General features: G+C 39.0%; 1 protein-coding gene across 1 annotated transcript; it reads left to right on the top strand.

Annotated features, from left to right (window-relative positions):
• The first annotated feature begins 15,531 nt into the window (after nt 1–15,531).
• Nucleotides 15,532–23,699, top strand: gfi1aa (growth factor independent 1A transcription repressor a). Its single transcript, XM_033982653.2, has 6 exons — nt 15,532–15,741; nt 19,458–19,592; nt 20,323–20,594; nt 21,570–21,707; nt 22,344–22,509; nt 23,380–23,699. Exons 1-6 carry the CDS (start codon nt 15,630–15,632, stop codon nt 23,556–23,558), a joined length of 1,002 nt encoding a protein of 333 aa, XP_033838544.1. The 5' UTR covers nt 15,532–15,629; the 3' UTR covers nt 23,559–23,699.
• The last annotated feature ends 185 nt before the right edge of the window (nt 23,700–23,884 follow it).

Raw genomic sequence — 23,884 nt, 5'->3', positions numbered from 1 at the left:
CTATAATATATAAGTGACAATGTAGCGCCCTCTCACGTTTAGGCGGTGAACATACGTCTGCACTTGCGCAAAGGGGACGGCAGAGGACGACATTCACCAGGTAAATTAATTTTTATGACAAATTTAGAAATAATTTATTTGATGAAATGTTCATCCAATGCCCTCATATGTTCTGGTGTAATGACGACCGTTTAATTCTAATGTTTATAAGTTGGCATAATTTCTTTCTAAAGCCTGGAAGAAGCGGTAGATGAGTTTGTTTAAATGAGTCTATTGTTTTTTGTAACATGTCTGGACTATTGCATTTTGTTAATGGTGTCTTATAAACCCACTAAAGGGCTCGGCATTCTCTGTATGCAAGACACAATAATAAAGGCATGACCTCTGCTGTCAGGAACCACATCAAAGACAGAAGCAGCTTATAGCAGCGTTGTGGACATTTCTATAGTTGATGTTATGCCATTTGGCCTTTGTTGTTTACCTCTATTTAAATGCCTTAGATAACTTAAATAGTTTCTTGTGGCACTAACTAAGTAGTGCAGTATATTCAATTTTTAACAAGTACCTAGTAATGAGTAAATAATTGGATTTTCAATGTAATTTCCCCAACATTGCCCTCTGGCAATTGCACATACATCCCCAAGGTTTCCCATATCCCTGTTAGAGAAACCTTGGCAATATAGAAAAAAAACCCCAAAAAGAAATAGAATTCTTAAAAGTAAGATGGGGTGACATTGAAACTATTTTAAAATCATCTGCTTCTGATCTATTTTTAGATCTAATAATAATAAAATAGTTGCCTAAAAATATCCTTTAGACTATATTACAATATTGAATTAAAAAGCAATCAAGTACAATTATTGTTAAGCAGATGGGATGGCAGTGGTCTGAGGTACGCCTATTTGACTCTGCATATGTAGTTCTCTATTTTTATCCCATAGTAGGTCATTAGATAAGTGTGTCACTTTGGGATGGGTCCACTGAAAGCAAATGGAAAATGCAGGATGTCATGACGATTATTGTGTTTGGTCGAAGTGTCACAACAGCGGAACAAGACGAAACTTTTGTTACATCCAGCTGAGAGAAAAGCACACACATCTTCCCTGTCCACAAAAGCACAGTCCGTATTGACACTAAAATAGGCTGAAGTTCATCTGCCGACGACACTGTGTTTTGGTCATGGATGGTTTTGGTTCACTTGGGGCTTCGTCTTTGGCTTCCACGCAAACCTCAGGGCTGCTCTGTGATTGGTGCGCCAACCACCTGTCGGTCAAATCAAACCAGCGTGGTCAAACCAAAATGGATTCTCGTGAGTTTGTGAACTCACAAGTATGGTGAGAATCCATCTTCCTGTGCATGGTTAGGTCATTACTGTACATTAGCACGTATAATACATTATTAGGCCTATGTCAAACATTTTAACATAGTGACAAAGTGAATCCTGGTGCTGACTCAGTGGGAAATCTGTGCTACTGTGAGAAAATCAAATGTCAAACAATGATACAGACATGTTAGAGGTTACTATGATAGGCGGAGCGTCTCTTTATGAGGTCAATGCACTGAATCACATGGCATCATTCAAAATACTATGTACAAATGGACAAACTAACTCACTGACGCACTCATATTTTGCATAATGACCTGCAACAGTGGTTTAGATGGTTGAGTGGTTGCCTTGTAACTGGAGCGTTGGCAGTTCAATGTAGAGTGACCAGACGTCCCTATTGACCCGGGATAGTCCCAGTTTTGAACCCTTTGTACCCTGTCCCAGCAGATTTATCCAAAACCACTGATTTGTCCCAGTTTTATATAAGTAATGTGTCAGGTATCCCTATTTTAGACCAGCCTGATCCCTGCCAACAGTAAAGAGGGGAATATATCATTTTTTTTGCTAAAATATATAAAACTGTGCTTGAAAATGATCATTATACTAACCATCCCAACCTGACCGTGTACCAGTTTTTAATTTAGAAAATGTGGTCACCCTAATTCAATCCCAACTCCAGCAATACTTTTTTTTTTTTTTTACAAAGAATGCAGTGTGTCAGTAATGTGGTGAGAGTATTGTTAAAGCTTCATTATGTAACATTTCAGCCAAAAACACCTTCAAAATCATGCATCTTTACTGTGAATGGGCTTGCCTCTCCACAGACCAGAGACATATAAATCGGCCTGGTAGAGCACACACCACCATCTTGTCTCTATGGATCACTTTGCCCCTAATGCTCTTCAGAATTATACAAAATTTATCAATCTCCATGGAGAATGTTCCAAAGCATGGCCTTAAGTCTATATTATCACCAAAAAGTTACACGTTGGGACTTTAAGCAGAAAATAAATGTTGTCAAAACAGCTGTTCACATTTATTTTCATTTAAACATGTTTAAACCAAAATTGTTTGAAAATAATACAAAAACCTAATCAAGTTGTTTCTTGTTGCTGAGTCACTACTAGTGTTGATGTTGTGAAATCAGTTCTAGAGAAGTTGAGTGAGGAGAGCATGAGGAGTGATGCACCGTACAGTGACTTTGAATATTCTTATCTGGCCCCTGAACATCTGCGCTGAGTGACTGAGAGGGATTTTATCTGACAAACCGAGTGAAAAGCAGAAGACATGGTTCCTGTTTTTACTCATCAAAGATTCACAAAGTCACATAGGCAGGATTGTGTCTCTGTATACAAATTAGCATAAACATAAACAGTATTGAGATTGGAAATAAAGTAAAGATACATTCTTACAGTCAGTGGGCTCGCCTCTCCACAGATCTGCAATCACACCAGCTGCAATAACTTGTCTGGAAAAAGAGATAAAGATGGGAAAAGAAAATCAGAATAGACTATGGAGTCAGTGATGGTCAAAAGGAGCAGGAAGAAGTCTCAAAAGAAGTGAGAAGGTCGTCCACCAGAAAAACTGCACATCTTTGATTCCAAATATTGTTGAGGTTGAGGCGCCATTAAGTATTTTTTTTGCATTTCTGAGAAAACGAAAGACTCGCCCTTTACTGGCGCACCAAGGAAGTAAAGAGTTCAAAGTGAACTAAAAACATTTGCTACTTTGCAGCTATCACCATGGAGGGTTGATGCTAACCAGAGGCACTGTTGTGACTGAAGCGCTGTCACTCACGTTAGGCTTTAACCAGAGTTTTATTTTACTACAGTCTGACCAGAAAACAGAACAGGTGAGCTGATTTGTGATGTTAAACAAGTCTCACAAATAACATTACAGTCACAAGCTAGCTAGCATTAGCCAACAGTTTTTCAGTTAGTCGCTCTCATCATTTTTGTTGAACACCTACACAAACAGGACCATGAACATCATCATAATGATCAATGGCTGCTGAAAAATTGTGTTTTTATGGATCTTTTGGATAAATCATCTGGCAGTGTTTGCATTGTGTCACCATGGTAACTGCTGAAAATTCCACCATAGACACACATGCAGAATACCCCCAGCATGATCACTGCAAAGTATCAATAGCTTCAAAGTCTCATCTTGGTATAGCACTGAATGATTTGAACAACCCCAGAGAAGATGAACTTTAAAAACACAGAGGAGCACTTCCTGTGTGCCTAATGATGTCACAAGGTGGGACCAGTTTTTTTCAGTGAGAGAGAGACAGCTTCAGTGTATCACACAAGCATGAATAAAACACTATACTGTAGGTAGATTTTTCATTAAGAAACCACAAACTTTTTTGGTCCAATGAGGTCTTGGTGACAGTTTGGAGCTCACTAATGCTCTTCCTCAGAGTGGTCATGTGATGTTGCTGCGATGGTCAGCTGATTTAAACAGGTTTTGGTGCTGTCTTCCTCCTGAAGACAGAGACGAGGGGACCTTTTTACTTTCACACCCGGGATAATGTCCTGAAGAAGTGGAACAGCAGGTAACACAATATGTGACTTTCTGGGCGTGGCACATCACCTGCACGATTCCATGGAAATAGAAAATTAAAACCATACACTGGAACATCCTCCATAGAGATACAGATGTTTCATACCATGCTGTAGAAGATTATAGCCAAAAGAAAATTTCCTTCTCCAAGCCAGATAAGGGTCAGGTTTGTGGAGATGTAAGCCCGCTCATATTTATCAATGCAATAAAAAACAACAAAAAACACATTTTTATTTTATAACTGACTGTGTAATGTGGCCAAAATTATAATGAATAATGCTATTTTGCCACTTCATAAACACTGTTGTTTTATGTTCCCTGCTTAACTCTTGAGGGCACCAACAGAACAAATTGTAGCAGTTTGTTTACTTGGAAATTAGGCTTTTACCAATAACAAAGTCTAAAAAAAAACTTGTGGAATAAGAAAAAAAAAACTATTTTAAAAATCCATTGAGTAATATTGACCTTTGCCCTTCGCACAAAAGTTTTACACAATTAAATTGTAGAACATAAAGAAAATGGAATGCAGAAGAATGCTGCGGTTGGCCTTGAGTTCACATTGAGGTCAGAGAAGTGAAAGGAAGAGAACCTTTGGAGTAAAACGCCCTTTTTTTGACTAAATGTTCAAAAATAAGCTGCAAGTTCGTGGCATAACTGGGAACTAAATTAGAGCACACAAAAACAGAGTTGTGAAAAGTAGCCAAAAGTACTGTCAGCATATTTCAAAATAAAGAGTATAGTAGTCGACACCTTTTGAGTCTGAACGTAGCATCTGACAAATGAAAGGACAAAACACTGAATAATAAAACATCTCAAAGAATCAGTTTTCTAACATTCTTTCATAAATAAAACAACATAGCAAATTCAGTATCTAATTATCTGATGACGGCCCAGTGAGGCTGAAACGTGTTGGTGTTTTTTATGTAATCAGCCATGAATGAATAAAGGGTTTTTAATATTTTCTAAATCCCACGACTGCCTCTGTGCCTCTGCAAATTGTTTGACGTTTTAAAGCCACAGTATAACATTTTTAGTCAAAATTTTAAAAATAAAAACAAAAAAAATAACTTTTTTTATTATTGCGGTTGTACTTGCTCTGAAAAATGTAGAAAAAAATGCGTATTTTTTCTTTCTGTTTCTATATAATTATGCGGGTGATGTGCCAAACAGATGGTCCATCTTCTCTGTTTTTGATTTGATGCAAAATTAAGAATAGACCTTAGTTGCAAAAACTAATCTGAGTTCTGGTAACTTTTTGTTCCTCTTGACATAAGGAAGACGGCGGGGTTGTGAGAGGAACTTCAGTTTGTCACTTGGTCACCACTATCTGACAGCCGGCATCACAGCTTCATCTGACAACGGCTTTCACACCACCAGGCCACATGAGGCGAGCAGAAAAGTTAACCATGTCAGACAGGGTGCGACAAAAAGTCTGTAAGATGTGAGGTTGAAATGAATCTTTCCTGAATAGATTTAGAATGATCTTGAGCTGTATCAGGACAAGTATAAGACACATAGACTAGTATAGACCCATGGACCACTATGAACCTACTGGACGACTGAGGGATTACACAGACGTAAGAAAATACTATGATTTAATCTCATTTTGAACACTCTGGTTGCCATTTGACCATTTTTAGTCGAGATTGGAAGTGTTAAAGTGGGTCAAAAGTTTCCCCCGGCCCAATAAATGCTAAAAAAAATCATGTGTGGTTTGAAGTTCAAGACATATTTTGCTTTTGTCCATCATATAGTTCTAACCTATGACACCCATGGATCATTATGGACATTTAAAATCATAATATTCATCTAAAACAACTTAATAAAAGAAAAAAATGCGCTGACTGCTGAATTGGAAAACCGCGGTGCCCAATGGGAGCTGACGCCGCCGTAAACGTCATCACAACAAAGAGCCGCACGCTGTCGGCCCCTCCGGTGGATAACCCCCTCGATCACTCTAGACAGGAGGGGCGGTGGATCGTGTATCACCGATTAAGAAAATAAAACTGGAGAACAATGTAAATATGTCACTTACTTAGGCAGTGATGCCAGTGGAGGTGAAAACGGGGGTCGGTTGGCGCAATGACTTACATTAAATACAGGAGAATAAAGATTACTCAAACTTCTATGAATCATGCTCAATACAACTTCCACAGGGGAAATGAGAAGGAGAAACAAGTGCAACATAGTTTAAAGCTCTGAAAAAAAATGTTTTGCAATAGATTTAAAACTATAATGTGGAGCTATTGTATTGAAATCAATGATAAAAGTGTCAGTTAAAAATAGTTGCAGATGTGAAAAGTAATAGCAAACATTTCATAATCACTCCAAACGTGAAAGGAAGGATTTTCTGTCAAAGGGTTGAAGATTCATTTAGCCTTAATAAAGCATGAACGATGACTTAATTCATACTGAACACAAATCGTTTTTTTAAGAATGATTCACGCTTACGGTGCGTTCAAACCGTGGCGTCCAACTAGAGGCGTTTGACGAGATTTTGATGCAACGATCTGAACGTAGCATTAGTAAAAATACTTAACTAATACCGATTCCTGTCACGATGAATAATGTATCGACTCAGTTTATGAAGTAAATAATTATCGTATCACTTTTTCTTTGCATTAGTGAGAAATTTTTGTTTATTTTTGAGATGAGATGAGATTTAAGCTGTCGAGGTTTGAATTATGGACTTCTATGACCCATTATAGATACAAACTAACTACTAAAGTGTTGCATTCTGTTATTTCTTTCTTGAAATACATATTTTTTAAACTAATTTGTATACTTTGAATACTTTTTGGGGGATAAATCTGCTTTATAGTTTAGTAAGTATTTATTATGTATTTTATTCAGTCATTACATTCAAACTCAAACATTATTCAACTTGTATAAGGTTGTAAATAACATTTCTATCATGACCGAAAGGGTTTAGGCTGAAGTAAAAATGACTTAAAATTGCTTCTATTGTGTGGGAGCTTTTTAATTTATCATCAAGGTTATTCCACACACTAACTCCTCGAACAGAAATACAATGATGTTTTTCCTGGTTCTAGTCTTATTTTTTTTTTATAAACCTGTTCGTCTAAAATTATATTGACTCTTTCTCTATTTGAATAACATCTGCAAACAAGAGGGGAGTTTATGATTATGTGCCTTATGCATCATTATGGCTGTGCTCAAATCAACAAGATCAGACAATTTTACTAGTTTTAACTTCAAGAATTTGTTGGCGCGAGATAGTCTGCTTGGTTAACTAGTCTAACGACCTTCTTTTGGAGACGAAAAAATGATTTTATGTTAAATTTATAGGTATTAACCCACATTTCTACACAATAATTCAAATATGGTAGGACTATTGTACAATAATTTAAGTGAAACCTGACTAACTTTGTCTGAAGAACACTACAGTGCACTTTCCAATTAAGTTTTTCATCAATATATTTAAAATACCTAAGAATTTGGTCACAGTCACTCGTTCAGCTTCCATATCAAGCTGAACAGTCAATTTTTCTATTCCCAAAGATAGTATATTTACTTTTATTCAGATTAATTGCAAGTTTATTAATATCATTTGGTTTCAATATTATCATTTATCATCTAGATTCAAAATTTGTTATCGGGACAGGACTTGATACATTTGTTTGTGCTTTGCTAAGGCTAAGGCTAAGGCGGTATCAGTAAAAGATAGACGTATGTTTGACCTTTGACCTTTCGCGTTTGCTGGCTCAGTGCACACAATGAGCAGGAAGAGTGGTTTTGAGTGCCGCGGGTCGGGATGAAGCTGAGGGAGTTAGAGAGAGATTTACTACCAGAAACAGCCCCCAGCGCACACTCATGATTTATGGAATGTTTACAGCACAAATCCAAGCATTTGTTTAGCTTCTACTCACACCTGCTTCCCTTTTCACACTTCGGAGGGCAGCTCTCAGAAATGGCAGCCAACATCAAGATAGCAGATGATATAGCTTTGGTGTAAACTGTTCACAAATCCGTCAAGGAAAAATGTTGAACATTCGTGCGTGTTTGGCTGGAATTGGATTTCGTTTAGCTGGGTTAGTGAAGGAGCCAAAAGGCAAAGTTATCGATTGTCAAGCTAATTACCAACTCTTAGCCATGATCATGAGCTTTAGAACATGATCAAAAAGGTGGAGCTCGGACTAAAGCCACTGCTCCTCGACGACGTGAGGAGCCAGCAGTGAAAACCCAGGTATCTGTTCTGGATGATGACTCCAGAACACGGATCTCGGAAGATGTTCAGGAGTCCAAACACGTCTCATCTGAGGAAACAACGTGGAAAAATTGAACTCTTGGTTGGTCCATGTGATTGGATCCATATCAAAATGAAAAGAATGTAAGTGGGGAGAAGAAGAGTTAATTATTAGTCTGGAGAACATTGGTCCATGACAGGCCAAAATGAGTTTAACTTGCTAAGATCTGGTACTGGTTTAAGTTTAGTCCTGATGTAGACTGGGTTTGCCCCTGTCTAATGATCTAACCCAGGTTTACTTCGAGGTTTACTCTCAGTTTTCCCAGTTTTGATGTGGTCTACAGTATGTGACGCACCCAGATGCACTCATGTCGGCCTATAAAGATCTCATCAAATCCAAAATATGCGTCTGTATTTTTATAAAAAGGGATATCAGGCTGGTTCCCACTCGCTCCACCATGTCCTGAGCTATAACCAAACACGCTCATGCATTCAGATAGTTTACATCAGTGACACATGTGAAAGGAGCTCATTGGTCATCTATCGTTTTGAACAAAATCAAAACAATCAGATTAGGTTAGTTTAGTGCTTCCCTCACTGATTCTACAGAAATCTGCGATGTTTTTCAGTCCCTGTAGATGTAAACGTGTCTTTGGCTAACCCACCTGTCCATTACATCCATCTGAACTTTGGAGACCAGACTCACATCTTTGTAAAGTATTGTTTGTATTCTGGATCCCAGCCAATCTCATCGTAACATGCAAAATCACCCACCAGAAAAAGTGTTTACTTGAGTGCTACCTTAGTTCACCACATTAATCACTTGCCGTTAGCTTAACCGTGGACACTAATTGTACTCTCACACTCCTGAACAATAGCTGAGTGGTTTGGGGACCTTCTCAGACAAAGCAGAAGCCCTCACTAAATCATCGGAAAGCATTGTGCGTGGAGACCGGTGCTGTGGGTTGAGATTGAAGCCGGGCGTCTGTGGTCAAACGGAGGAACAGTGGCTGATCAGATTGTGGCCGGACAGGGGCAGGGGGGCGCAGTGCGAAGGGGGGGAGGCGCCATGGAGGACTAGCGTTGTCAGGATGCGGTTGGGACCTTGAAGAGGAACCTGTGAGGGGATGAGATAGAGCTACATGTGGTTTGTGCTGAAATGCCACAAACAGGAGATGGACAGTGTGAACGCTAAACAGGAGCAGACAAAGGCAGTCCGTTTAGCCACAACCAACTTTATGAGTACTGGACAGGATTCAGTCTGAGATTTTATCAAGGTCTATTGAAATTAAAGGGTTTATCTTAGGCCAGAGGTTCTAACGCCTGGATAAATGAGAAATAATTACATTCGCTGTAGCTATCCACTCTCATGGCAGTTCAGTTTTTTCTATCACGTTTTTTGGGCCTGGGTTTGCAGTTAAATGATAATAATTATAAGCGATATAGTAGTCTACTTGAATCCAGGACTTGATCCCCAAATCTCTTGTGACCCAAAACTTGTGAGTTTCTGAGGCCAATGACTCAACATGAAGTTCAGGCTTGAGGAACCAAGGACTCAGACTTCACTATTTAGGATAAAGTTTCCTGCAAGCTTCATAAAAACACTACTTTTAACTGGTTCAAGTTCAAGTTATTGTAAAGCTTTGAGAATTCACAGTATGGCCCACATAAGTAGATTCTAAAGACGTGAATTCAGATTTCGGACTTGAAGAGTGAAGACTCGGACTTTCACTGGGACTTTGGTTCAACTCGGACAAATCCTAACGACTTGAGAGTGACGTGACTCTCAAATGACTCTGGAGGAGAGTATACTACAGGGCTGTCCAAACTACGGCCCAGGGGCCAAATGCGGCCCTCAGACCAGTTTTTGTTGGCCCTCATGCCTCCTCCTAAACTGACCCAATTGATCAGGAAATTTTTTTTTATCACAAACAGAAGAGATTCTACCTCTATAACCTGAATAACATCACACTGCATTGTGACACAGACCTAAAAATAATCTTCCAAGTCTTATTAATGTCTCTGTCAAACCTGTTAAATGCATCATTTGACTCCTTGTATCGACACTGGTCTGTGGTCCTCCGCCTCAAATATGTTTCAGCATACGACCCTGGGTGAAAAAAGTTTGGACACCCCTGCTATACTATATAAAATAATGTATATTTATAATTTAGACACAGGCACACTCCCCACCAGCCCCTCGTGAATAGACACTTGATGCACAATGACATCTACGGCACAATTGTCAGTTTTGGCCATTTGCCTTTAGCCTGAAGAAGTACCAATAGCTTTCAGTGAATGAATAATGAACTGCTGACATCTGTGCTATTTGTAAACATAGGTGACCTCTTTGTTGTCTTTTTACATTTAAAGACACTGACTGAGGTTGATTTGCGCTAACATGAAGACTTCTCTGTAACTTCTCATACATGTGGTGTGCTGCACAGAGTAATTATAACTCAGTGGTTTTTCTGATTAGTGGAGGCCGAGGTTTAGAGAACTGCACGACCTGACCGAGCAAGGCTGCATTTTGACACGCGTAACTTTATTTAAATCAGATCGTACAGGCAGCCGGCTGAGAATGCAGGCCTCAGATCTTAGCATGGTTGTGTTTAAGGTTAGCTTTAAATGCTGCTGTATGTGTATTAATCTGCATGTATTTCCTGTTTGGACCCGAGGTTTCCATCACTATACGCCAGTCAAATACGATTCTTCTGTGAGAATGGGACTATAATCCAAGGACATGTTACTTAGTCCTTCCTCAATCTGCTATCTGTCGTAACATTTATATCTAACTTTATACAGAGGTTGGTAGCACTTTTTTTTTTAAGAAAGAGAGTACTTTTCTAGCAGCATACCTTTACTCCTACTAGTAATTTTTTTTTTTTTATTGAAGTAACAACCGTACTCTTACTTGATTAAAAGTTGTGGTTCCTCTTCCCAATGTGAGTAAGCCTACAAATGACAAAAGCTTTATGTTAAGTCATCTGTTTTTTGTACCACTCCTTCAGATATAATGTAGTTTTTTTCCCTCATTTTTGTGTCTCTCCTTTGAAAATACCACATTTTCTCAAGTAGCACTTTTCCCAAATCCTTTTTTTTCACTTCTTGGACCACTACTTTGTACTTCTGCTTGAGTAATATTATTTAAACTCATGTTATTCTTAGTTGAGTACAATTTTTTGCTACTTTACCCACAACTTTATATTATTAGCTGTGAGGTGTTGATTAACATAAGGAAAGAAATAGATAAAACTGGTGGTAGAAAAAAGTTTGTCTCTGTTACATAGACTTGTCAACTTCATCACAAACACAAGGGCTAAAAATGAGGACAGTGTGAGAAGCTTGGGGTAGAGCTGCTGCTCCTCAACATAAATAGAAGTGTGTAGGGATGGATTCACTGTGGGGAGAGATCTAGAGAAGACCTACCACCTGCTGTATGGACTATATCACTCTACTGTCCTGAGAACACTCGGATTCCCTGGGACGAGCTGAAGAGGTGTGTGGTAAAGTAAGTCTGGGCACCTGGATTACCCCGGATAACAACCATGGTGTGGAGTACTGTGTAGAATGTGATTTTATATGTACTGGTCACTTACAACGCTGGTGTTTTTATGATTTTAGACTGTGATGATCTCATAGTCTCACACAGGGAGAGCCAGATTTCCCTCTTGATCACATTGTACTTTGCCATGAAATATTCAAAAGGTAAATTCACAAATGTTGACCCAAGAACAAAAATCTGCATTATAACAATATTCGCCTATAGAGCGTTCTGATGCCATCTGAAACACAGCAATACGTAGCCTATGTGCACAATAATTAAGTCGACTTTTCAATATTTTTGTCACAGACCAGTCCACGTTTTCTCATACCATGACTGGTCTGTTCAAAACGAAATATTTTTTGAAAAAACCAATGAATCTTACTTACAGTCAATACTTTTCTTAATAGAATGTCAATTTTTTTCTTGAGTTTGAGGACTATCTTAACACTTTTGTGGCAGCGTTAATGTTAATGTGTGCACTGTGTGATCACGGTAACTGCTGAACATTTCGACATAAACGTACACGCGGAACACCCCCGGTATGATGTCACTGCAATGTATTAATCTGCGCACAGCACAGCGAACGAAATGTAGGTTCATTTTTAAGAACTGAGATAAGAAGTTTGAACAGGCTGCATCTCTCTATTCAGCAAACCCCTGACTCCCAGTAGGCTTCAAGCTGCAAGATAAAAAACCTAACTATGAATGTTCTGACAAGTACTGCGATTGTGATTCGATGGCCGATACATGTTTAAAAAGTAGGATTCTGTTCAAAGTATCATTGTAAACAACTCCAACAGCCTTCACATCAAGACGAAATCTGAACTTTGAACTAATCCAAGAATCCCATGTATTTCAGAACATGTTTGTAGGTCTAAACTACAGGTACAGATTTTTCAATAAAAACAGGATATTTAGCAGAAGAAATTATTGCAGCCCTCAGAGTATGAAATGTGACACTTAATGTCTCGCTACAGACTAAGAGAGCAGCAAAGTCTAGCACAGTTTGTAAGATGTTTAATCATCAACACTGATGCTGTGCAAAAGGAAGTTATTAGAACGATGAATCAGTGTTTTTGTTTTTTCACAGCTCACCAGTGTAAAAGTACATCAAAAAATTTATACTTTGCAGCTGATGTCATCAACATTCCCTGGGGGTGTGATGCTAACTGTAGGCACTGCTCTGTCTGACACTCTATTACCCAAGTTCGGCTTAAATCTGACCTTTGTTTTAGCACGATCTGACGAGAAAGAGCAGATTTCGCTGGAACAACTTGTGAGCTGATTTGTGCTGTTAAACAAGTCTGTCACACTTAAAATTACAGTCACAAGCTAGCTAGCATTAGCCAACAGTTTTTCAGTCACTCTCAGCTTTTTGTTGAAACTCAAACCTAAACAGGACCATGAGCGCTCGTATTGATCACAGGCCCCTGAAAATCTTAAATCCTAAAACTTTTTAGGTGGCGTTAATGCTAATGCGTGCACTGTGTCACCATGGAAACGGCTGAACATTCTCCCATAGACATACGCACAGAACACCCCCAACATGATATCACTGTAAAGTATCATTGGGTACAGAGCAGAGGTGTAACATGAGCGAGGATAGAGGAGACCAGAGAGGAGCCTGTGGTGACTGCTCTACACACACAAGCACATACACACACTCAAACAGGTACACACACGGGCACACACACGCAAGCACGCACAAAAGCACACACCCACAGGCACACACGGACACTCACACACACACAGGCACACACATGCACACACATAGTAAAAGTATTTCTGCACTATCTGTGTTACTGTTGAACTTAAGCAGCTGACTCAAACTCACAGTTTTCTCACGTCCAGTTCAATAATTACACGCCGACTTTACTTTGGCCTTGAAGCCGCTGAAATCTTTGTCTTGATTTGCACAGTTTGGGAGCTGTCAGATTTGAAAACATGTACAAAAGTGAAGTGTGTAGGCTATGACTTCATATTATTGTGATGTCTAAACACTATTTGGTATATAGATCTACAAATACATATTGGTTAAAAAATGTAAGAGTCATTGCAACATTGCCGAACTGCTACAGCTCATGTCGCCTACTCCAAGCTAAAAATAAACTTTTGATCTTTTAACCTATTTGTTATTGTTGTCACTAATAAACAGTTAAGTTGCCTGGGATTCAGAATACACACTTCCTCAATACTTTACAAAGGCGTGAATCTTGTTACAGGTGAATCTCCCCAAATTCAGATGGGCGTGATTATCGCCCACTTACCCCAAATCAAGTTATTTAGTTCTTTTCTACCCTGTGTTTAGTTTAATAAATGTTCTATTCTTTGCAAATACCAGAGTTTGGAACCAAATACCAAAGTATTTTTTACTTCTATTTAAAGGCACTGTACTTGATTTTTTCCTTTTTAAAAATGTGCAAAACAGAACTAGTTTGTTTTTAATGGTTTGCAGTGGTACAAAGTCATTCTTCATTTACCTCATGTGTTCAGAGCATCCTAATTATTCACCAGTATGAGTTTATAAGTGCTTTTTATGACCTTCAAAGGCGAAGGCGAAATTGTCGTGACGGTAAAGCTAGCAACAACTTGCATGCTAATGTGCACGTCCTGATTATTGGGCAGTAAAATGCATAGATGCAGACAGCAGGCAGTGACAGTCCTCTTGTCTTCATCACACTCTTTGATGACTCAGGAAGGCCTCATCCATTCTATTCACATCTGTTTCTTATCACAAAGTTGGACTCCATTCTGAGGTGCACTTCTGTATACGTGGTACTCGTGTGTATTTGATGAAGTGGAGTGTAAGAGAAGCTGTCTATCCACAGGCTGTTGGCTCTGGGATCATCTTACACCTGCAGCTCAGGACCAGCACGGCCTCATCAGCTACAGCTACTAACAATGAGTGTAGAGGCAATTTTGTGCCTTGGTATTAGGTTTTATGCTTAGTAGGGTTGTCGAAAAATATTGAAAATCAGATACTAATCGAAACTAAAACTAGTATCGAAACTAGACACTCATTTGAGCAAATATCAATACTAAAAAAGTCACATTCACAGGACAAAAGTGGACCTTTCCTGCATAGCTTTAGACCAAGTATAGTATAGAAGAATCAACGTTAAGTTTAAGATACACTTCACTGACCCCATAGGGAAATTCGCACCATGTACTTTAACTTTTTTTATCAAGTGTTTCTCCACTTCCTTGTCTCCATGAAGATGTTATTTCTTTGTTGAGAAAGTTCCACAATATGGCTTTAAATTGGTTTATCTGGCATTAATTCAATACAATTAGCTGCTTTTATTGCAAAAAAAAAGCAACAACAACAAAAACATCTGTACGGGCTCGCCTTTTCACAGATCTGACCTTCAATTTGACTACAGATAATAGTACATTGGTTTTGTATGGACATTTTCAGGGTAATTCGTAGCTTTATATAGTTTGAATATACAGTGGAACATTCCAGGCAAAGAAATTACATCTTCATACAGACAAAAAACTGTGAAAAGAAAAGTTACATAATAGGCCTTTATTGCCTTATTCTCTTTTTGGAGTTTATCCTTGATTTAGGCCTGTTTCATTGATTAGTCCTGATTTTGGTAGCATGACTTTTGCTCACTATATTCAAGTCCTCCCCTCGAGATAAAGAGCAGCAGAAATCAGCCATACCCTAAAACCACTGCAGACTTCCTCTTTCTTACCCCTGTCTCTAACTGCTCTGCGCACGGCGGGACAGTCCTCTGCAGAGTCCCGAGCAGCGCCCCGTGTCTTTACGCAGCGTCACCTGAGAACCACCGACACCTGTTCAGCGGCACGGCCTTCTGCGCATGCGTAATAGCCGCCTGTGGATGACCCCCCAGCAGCAGTGATAGCGCGTGCCATAAACCTGACGCTGGCGTGGAGCAGGGTCATTACGCACGGGACAGCGCTTTGGAGAGGACTTAAAGAATTTACTTTACGAAGTTACAAGTTGAGTCCGAGCCATGCCGAGGTCCTTCCTGGTCAAGAGTAAGCGCGCGCACAGCTACCACCGGCCGCGCGCGCTGGACGAGCCGTGTAACGGACTGGACACGATCCTGGCGCACGTGAAAGAAGGTAAGAACGAAACAGAAGAGTCACATTCAATATTTTGTCCCTGTTTATTGTCAATATCTCTACTCATTGACTATAATAAGTCAAAGTGTCAGTATCTGAACACACAAGCGCACGTCTTGCCATAACCCTTTAAAGATGCACTACGTAACTTTTCTGGTCCATGACAACTTTTTTTGTGTGCCAAATTTCAAAGGTTAGGTTTTCTTTGGATGAATTAATGTGATGTCAAAGTTGTCAACCTGAAATGTTGATAAAGTTATTGAGAAGTTGAATGTTAAATGACCTTAAATATTGGCTTATATATTATAATTTTTAATGACAATCTTTAATAAAATGTTCAGAAATGATCAAAAACGTGAATTCTGGCTTCACTTTCTATACACGTGTTATTATACCAGTCTACTCATTTGTAAAAGGCAACTTTTCAATAAATGATCTGTCCTGATGAGAGACTATTAATGTTATTTTTTATTTAGACTTGCAATTAATATACCATTCATGAATGAATGTTAGGCCTATTGTACGTCTCTGGACAGTTGTGTCTGGTAATCAAATATATAGATGGTATATTTTGTTGATACTAAAATTTCAAACTCACTTTCGATAGTAAGGAATGGACTCAATTCTCAATATCCATTCCAATACCACTATGATAATAAAAAAAACAACGTAGATTATAGAATGTAATTTTCAACATTAAAGGTCCTATATTACACCAAACTGACTCTTGTGAGCTTTAAGTCACGTTATAATGTCGTTACCTCATCCAAAACGTACATGGAGTTGTGTTTTGTTTCATTCACACATGTTTGAGTAACACTTCATTATTAGTCTGTCTACATCTCCAAAGCTCAAAATACTCTGTTCCACCCTGTGATGTCATGAAGCGGTAGTTTTCAAGTTCAGATAGGCCGATATATATCAGTTGGCCGATATATTGGACCAATATTCTGATTATTTATCTATTTATTTATTTATTTATTTATTTTTATTTTAGTTTATCGGCTATCAGCCTTAAATCTCCAGCACACGGCGATATCTTGTTTTGGTCAATTTTCTGTCTAGAACATACACACAAAGCTTTATTTTAACACTTTAATACGAAGAGACAAGATAAGTTAAGATATGCCTTTATTAGTCCCACATGGTAACATGCAATAAAACAAGATAATAGATAATAGATTAAAATAATTTAAAAATAAACTTAAAAAATAAATGTGATACAAAGCTCTCTTAAAGGTTTTTGGTTAAAAAGGGCTGTAGGCGAGTTTGTAGTAAATGTAAATTACATAATTTGAGGAAAATAATCAAAATCGATCCTATATATCGGCCAATATATATATATATATATATATATATATATATATATATATAGCGTTTATCTGTCACCAGTTGCTCTGTATTCTAAACAATCGGTATCGGCCATGAAAAACAACACATCGGTCATCTCTATTTTCAACAGTTCACTTTTACCTTTAGTTCAGTAGCATTTGGTAATACACTCTGGATTACATTATGCCAGCTCACTGTGTCACAAAGCTAACAGTCACTTTTATTAATATTATAAAACATACTACCATAAACAGCCTATTAAAATAAAGACTACTCCATTACTTTTAAATGTAGAATACATTGGTTTGTGTTGTTTCATTGTTTATTATGCCTAGGGTGATCAGATTTGCAAAATTCAAAACTGGGACACAGCACGTTGGGAAGTTTCAAATAAATAAAGTTGTGAAAAGAGTCCAACATTGTCCATTCTCCAGTCACTTGTGTCAGTCATAATCTGAAGGACCTCTGTCGGTGCTTTAATCGCCTGATCCACATTTTCAAGCACGGTTTTCTGTATTTTAGCTAAACAAATGATAACATATTTCCCCCTTTACTGTATGAAATTGGTCTAAAATAGGGACACCTGGGGCATTTCTTATATAAAATTGGAACAAATCACAGATTTTGGCTAAATCTGCTGAGCCAGGGGACACAGGGCTCAAAACTGGGACTGTCCCGGGTAAATAGGGAAGTCTGGTCACCCTAATTATGCCTCAAAATTAGCATTAGCATTAGCACTGAGACACAAACATGTCTCTCTTTCTAAACACAGAAGTGTCATTCGGTGAAGTATTCATTTTATTTATGTTGTCAAGAGACATCCGCCCACAGCTCCCTGTCACTGCCTTATCTTTAAGTATTTATTCATTTTAGCATGACTTGGTGAAAGCCTCATATAGAGATAAAATTGGACAGGAAGTAATGATGCTAATGATGTGACATTTGTGAACGAGTCGGCTCTTTTGAACGGTTCCTTAACGTGAACAGTTGGAACCGGATCTCAAGATTTAAAAGAACCAAATCCTTTTCTTTCTAATTTGTATGCATTTTTATACCAATGATGATATACTTTTATACTGATAAATGCTGAACCATCACAAGAATCAACACAGAGGCAGAGCAAGTGACACAAGTGAAAGCTTTTTGCACACACGCAAAAAACTGATCTGGCATCAAAATAACAGTTAGGCCTATTTTTAAAATTAATATTATTGCAGTGGAAGGTTTTACTTAGATTATGCATAACTCCAAAGGATAAACACTCCCATTCTCAGTTTGAACCAAATCTGAGCCTTGGTTATTTCTCAATTAGTTTGTAGTAGGACTAAAAGAGCCAGTCATTTCAACGGCTCTTTGAAATGAATGGGTCCAAAAGATTCAGATTCTAAAAGAGTCTAAAGTCCCATAGACCCTAACAGTGAGGCTGCTAAGTGTTATTGTGCACAGAGCCTATTCCAGGGCTGAAATTATCCAAATGATTCTAGTGAAGGTGTGTGGCGTTAAAAACATGGTGGAGCACCTCCTGTATTACCACATGACCTCACAAAGTGGTGGAGTGTCTTCCATTTGAGAGAACTCATCCTAAATATGCAGGGTTTGTGTGTTAAACATGTCTGAACAAAATAAAACACAACTCCAGGTCTGTTTGAGATGGGGAAACAACATTAACATTGGAGATTTAAAAAAATAACATAATATAGGCCCTTTAAATGGTAGTACTTTCTTTTATATTCCCATGTGGCCTTATATCTGTGTAATCCCTCAGTCGTCCAGGTAGGTTCCATAGTGGTCCATGGTGTACACTAGTCTATGTGTCTGATACTTGTGAAAGATACAGCTATAGATCATTCTAAAGATATTCAGGAAAGGTTATTGTATGTCCTGTGAATGTGACTTTTTTAGTCACAGATACCTGCTCAAATGAGTATCTAGTTTCCATACTAGATTTAGTTTCCATTACTATCTGATTTTCGATACTTTTGAAAACCCTACTTTATGGTCAAAATAGATTATAGATTGTTTTGAATGGATTTTAATATATTAAATTATGCATTATCCTTCAGTAGAATGAGTCTACACATAATATCAGTTGGTTAGTCAGGGTAATAACGGTTATGATAATGATTGATTTCCTACTGATTGAGTTATAGTGCAGAGTACTATAGATCAGTGATTCTCAAACTGTGGTACACGAGCTCTTTCAGGTGATACTTGGTCAGCTCTTCAGTTTGTGGGTTTGCCTTATTTAGAGTTAATTTTTATACTTGGTTTAGATCTGGTGGTACTCGGAAAGCAAAATCTTTACTTTGGTACTTTGTGTGAAAAGTTTGAGAGCCACTGGCAAAGATGACTTCACGATATCCTGTCCTATGTTTTGGGTGCAGAGTCCAGATGTTCCATGGGTGCCCTGCTCCACCAGACCCCGCTCACCCCAGGCTCAGTGTCCTGCAGCCCTCACAGCTGTGAGCCCTTGCTGGACTGTGACCTATGGAGACCCCCCTCGCCCTCCTCATCTCCAGGTAATCACACCTATGGGACATGACAGAAAGATATTTAGTAATTAAAGTGTGTGGTGCTGTGAGGCATGGCCAAGGTGAGCGTAAACACTACACTACTACAGGTTTATCGTCAGCTTTTTCTGCTTTTATTTAATTTCTCTGCACCACATTTGAGTGTCTCTTTATGCAATGCATTGGGTTTAGCTCATGTTAGATGCATTATGCACTGGAAACATACTATTTCCAATCTTTATATGTGAATGTCGTGCATCAATAAACAGGTAACCGCTGATGTTAGTGTGCTGGCATTGTTTTGAGGAGCTGATTGGCTCAATATTTAAGTTGCCATCACTGGAAATACAGTGTTTTATCAAGTCAGAGTTTGGGGAGGAATTATTATTTTATGTTTCACCTAATTCTGCATTCTCTCTTTTCCAATCATTTTGTTTGGTACATGCCTGGAGCTGTACCATTCCAGCCCCAGCAGGATACACACCGATTGTGTTGCGCTCTGAAAGGGGAGTGATTTTGCAAGAAGAGCAAAGGGAGGGGGGACTTAGTGCGTCAAAAATGAAAGTGACTTACTTATGTTTATATGTTGTCTAGGGCAGATATAGCATTTTCAAAACAATAAAAGGTGACATAGTGATCGGAATATGGGTTAGCAGTTAATAAATGTAAAAGTAAAAGAATTAAAATACCCCCTCTTTAAGATATCCCTTGTTCACTCCTTGATTTCTAACCTCTCCAGACTCAGAAACCTGCTCTCCACTGGCCGCAGATGAGAGCTCCCACCCCTCCTCTCTGTTCCCCTGGACTTTCTCTGAGTCGAACCTCAGTCACTTTGTGCGCGGATCGTACCATCCGCGGTTCTCACAGGGAAGCGCTGTGATGGACTATACCATAGAGAGGGGCCCGTACCAGCACTATGCACCGAGAACGTTCCCATCGGAGATCAAAACAGAGGAGGAGTTCACCAGCCCAGAGTCCAACGGCACATACAAATGCATTAAGTGTTGTAAGGTCAGTGCCGCCTTGAAAGTAAATTTTCACTACCCAATCAGTGTCAGCACAAGTAAAGTTACATACTGATTGATTGTGGACATGGAAAATATGAAAAATAATAGTAACTAAATTCTCAAGCTCTATTATCTGGTGTAATGTCCCAAACCCAAACAGTAAAGTGCACTATTTAACTGTTCCGCAGCATGGGATTAAAATGATCTATCTTGTATTTATTCACAGGTGTTCCTGTTGTTAGTGGACTCACAGATCTGACCTGTAATTTAATTGGCACCACCTGCTTGTCTTCATGGAAACAGATATGTTTAATGTCATAATATGGAACATTCGGGCAAAGCAATAACTTTGGTCCTATTAAGTAAAGTAAATAATCTCTATAGAGACAAGCGGGAGGAAATAGTTATACTGGAAAAGTTACATATAGTGCACCAAGAGTTTATAAATGTATTGATACTTTGCTGCTGATTTTATCAACATTACCTGGGGGTGTGATGCTAACCGTAAGCACTGCTCTGTCTGAAGCTCGTTAGGCTTTAATCTGAGTTTTTTTTTTAACACAATCTGACCAAAGGACTGACTTAGTTGGAAGTACAACAGGTGAGCTGATTTGTGCTGTTAAACGAGTCACTCATACTTAAACTTACGTTATCAGCTAGCTAGCATTAGCTAACAGCTTATCAGCTAGTCACCGTTTTTGTTGAAAATCAAAAAAGGACCAACCAAATGCTATTGATCACAGGCTTTTGAAAATTTGATGTTTAAATCCATTTTTAATTTTTTTCTTGAGTTTTCAGACTAAAACATATTGTCAGCATTTGCTAATGTGTGCATTGTGTCTCCATGGTAACTGCTGAACATTCCTCCATAGAGATACATGTAGCGTGATATCGCTCCAAAGTATCACTTCACCGTATTTTCACCCATTAGACTAAACGTGACTTGTATCCAATGGCTGACTTGTTGTATTGTTTGTAGGTGTTCTCCACTCCTCATGGTCTGGAGGTCCATGTGCGGCGTTCTCACAGCGGATCACGTCCCTTTGAGTGTGGCGTCTGTGGGAAAACATTTGGCCACGCGGTGAGCCTGGATCAGCACAGAGCCGTGCACTCACAGGTAACCCTCCACTGCAGCGTAACTCGATATGTACACAGCTGTAGTGTCTGTCAGTGTTACCACAGTTTCCACACCGTCCTGCAAAAGCATTCAGACCCGTTAAACTGATTCTGCAAAACATCTGTCAAAAAAGATGTGAAAATAATTTGAGCTTTTACTTTTAATCAAACCAGAATTCTTAAAGTTACACTATGTACCTTTTCTGATAGGAGGTCTGCCAACTATCTATGGAGATGCTTTTATTGCTTTGCCTGGAATGTTCCACACTATAGAGTCTGGCATTTATTCAACTAAATGTGTGGTTATTGCAAAAACATGTATTCTCACTACCAGCAAGGGTCTTCTACAGATCTGAACTGTAACTTAGACTCTCTTTTTCTCCATGGAGACAACTTATGATACATTTCCCATTTTAAGGCCATACTGTGGTAATTCCCGGCAAGTCCATATGATCTCCATGGAGACTTGCAGGTGGCTGACCCTTCACCAAAAAGTTACATTTAATTGACTATACAGTATGAACATAACCACAAAATGTCTATTGAATGTATTTAATCTGTACATAAAACATCATGTAAAAGCTTTCATTTTGACTGCCTGGTTCCTGACCGTACTGTCCCTGCTTGTGTCCTGTAGGAGCGTAGTTTCAGCTGTAAGATCTGTGGGAAGAGCTTCAAGCGCTCGTCCACCCTGTCCACTCACCTGCTGATCCACTCAGACACACGGCCCTACCCCTGCCAGTTCTGTGGGAAGAGGTTCCACCAGAAGTCTGACATGAAGAAACACACCTTCATCCACACTGGTGAGAAGTCCACACACTCAGCTACAAAACATGATCTAGCAAATCGGTGGCTACCACTCACACTTCACAGCAAGAAGGTTCCAGATTCTTGAGCCGCCCAGGTAAAATCCTCCAGCTAAATTATTCCTGACCAAGCTCAGGATCTGGAGATGGATCCCTGGGGTAGACACTGTGGTGCCCTCTGCTCCTGACACGTTGCTCCAGTGGCACTGAAAGATGGGTCAAATGCATATTTCCCAACGGGGACTATAAAGTATACCTTAAACTTAAATAGAAAATATAATATTTCAATTATAATATAGTTATAGACCTATTATGACCATGTAAATGTTCTGTACAGCTCATTTTGGAATGACTCCTTACTGTACAAGATAATCAACATTCCAGACTGCCTGTGGGATAAAGTTGAATATGGTAGAATTTACTATAACACTGTTTCTGTAATGTACTGGGACTATACACATGAAGAAAAACTGACACACATCTGTCAACATAAATAAGTAAAGATGAAATTATGTTTTCACAATAGCTTCAGAGAGTGGTGTCATTATTCAGTCCTAAAGACATAATTGTAGGCAGGTTTGTGGAGCCAATCCTTAACAAATAATCATAAGACTCAACAGTTTGGATATTTATTTCAAAAACAGTGAATTTCCCAATCATTCCCTTGTGATGAAAATTCATTCATTCTCCATATCTTGAGTGGTCAGGACTATCTTAGCTGAGAATTTGACCTATTGTGCATGTTTTGGGGGAAACCAGAGTGCCCAGAGAAAACCCACCCAGACTTGTTAGTTAGCTTTGTGACAAACCCTTTGCTAACGCACAAAGTAGTAGCAGTACTGACCTGTATTGTCCTTGTTGTTGCAGGGGAGAAGCCTCACAAGTGCCAGGTGTGTGGGAAGGCCTTCAGCCAGAGCTCCAACCTGATCACTCACAGCAGGAAGCACACAGGCTTCAAACCGTTCGGCTGTGATCTGTGCAGCAAAGGTTTCCAGAGGAAAGTGGACCTGAGGAGGCACAAGGAGACCCAGCACACCACCCAGTGAACCACCCACATCCCCCACCCAGCCCCCCAAGTGAACATCACACTCCCCTAAGTAAACCACCCAGAACCCACAACCAGTCCCCAAAATGAAGCCCTCAAGAAGCCCCCATGGTGAACAACACCACAGGTGAACCAGCCACCCCTCCCCTCATGTGGAATGAACTCTAATACTGGACACATATTTAATGACCAAATTCAGCTTGGATGTATTCAAATAAATTAATATTTAATGAGTGTTGACACTTTTTGCACTATGTTTGTACAGTATATATAGTTTTGTGACCACTTTTACTTGTATCCTAATTGAATAAACTAATTTGAGTTGAA

Source organism: Periophthalmus magnuspinnatus, chromosome 17, assembly GCF_009829125.3.
Source record: "Periophthalmus magnuspinnatus isolate fPerMag1 chromosome 17, fPerMag1.2.pri, whole genome shotgun sequence".
NCBI classification, from domain to species: domain Eukaryota; kingdom Metazoa; phylum Chordata; class Actinopteri; order Gobiiformes; family Gobiidae; genus Periophthalmus; species Periophthalmus magnuspinnatus.
The sequence above is the reverse complement of the archived record's forward strand: the minus strand, read 5'-3'. Positions and strand labels throughout refer to the sequence as shown.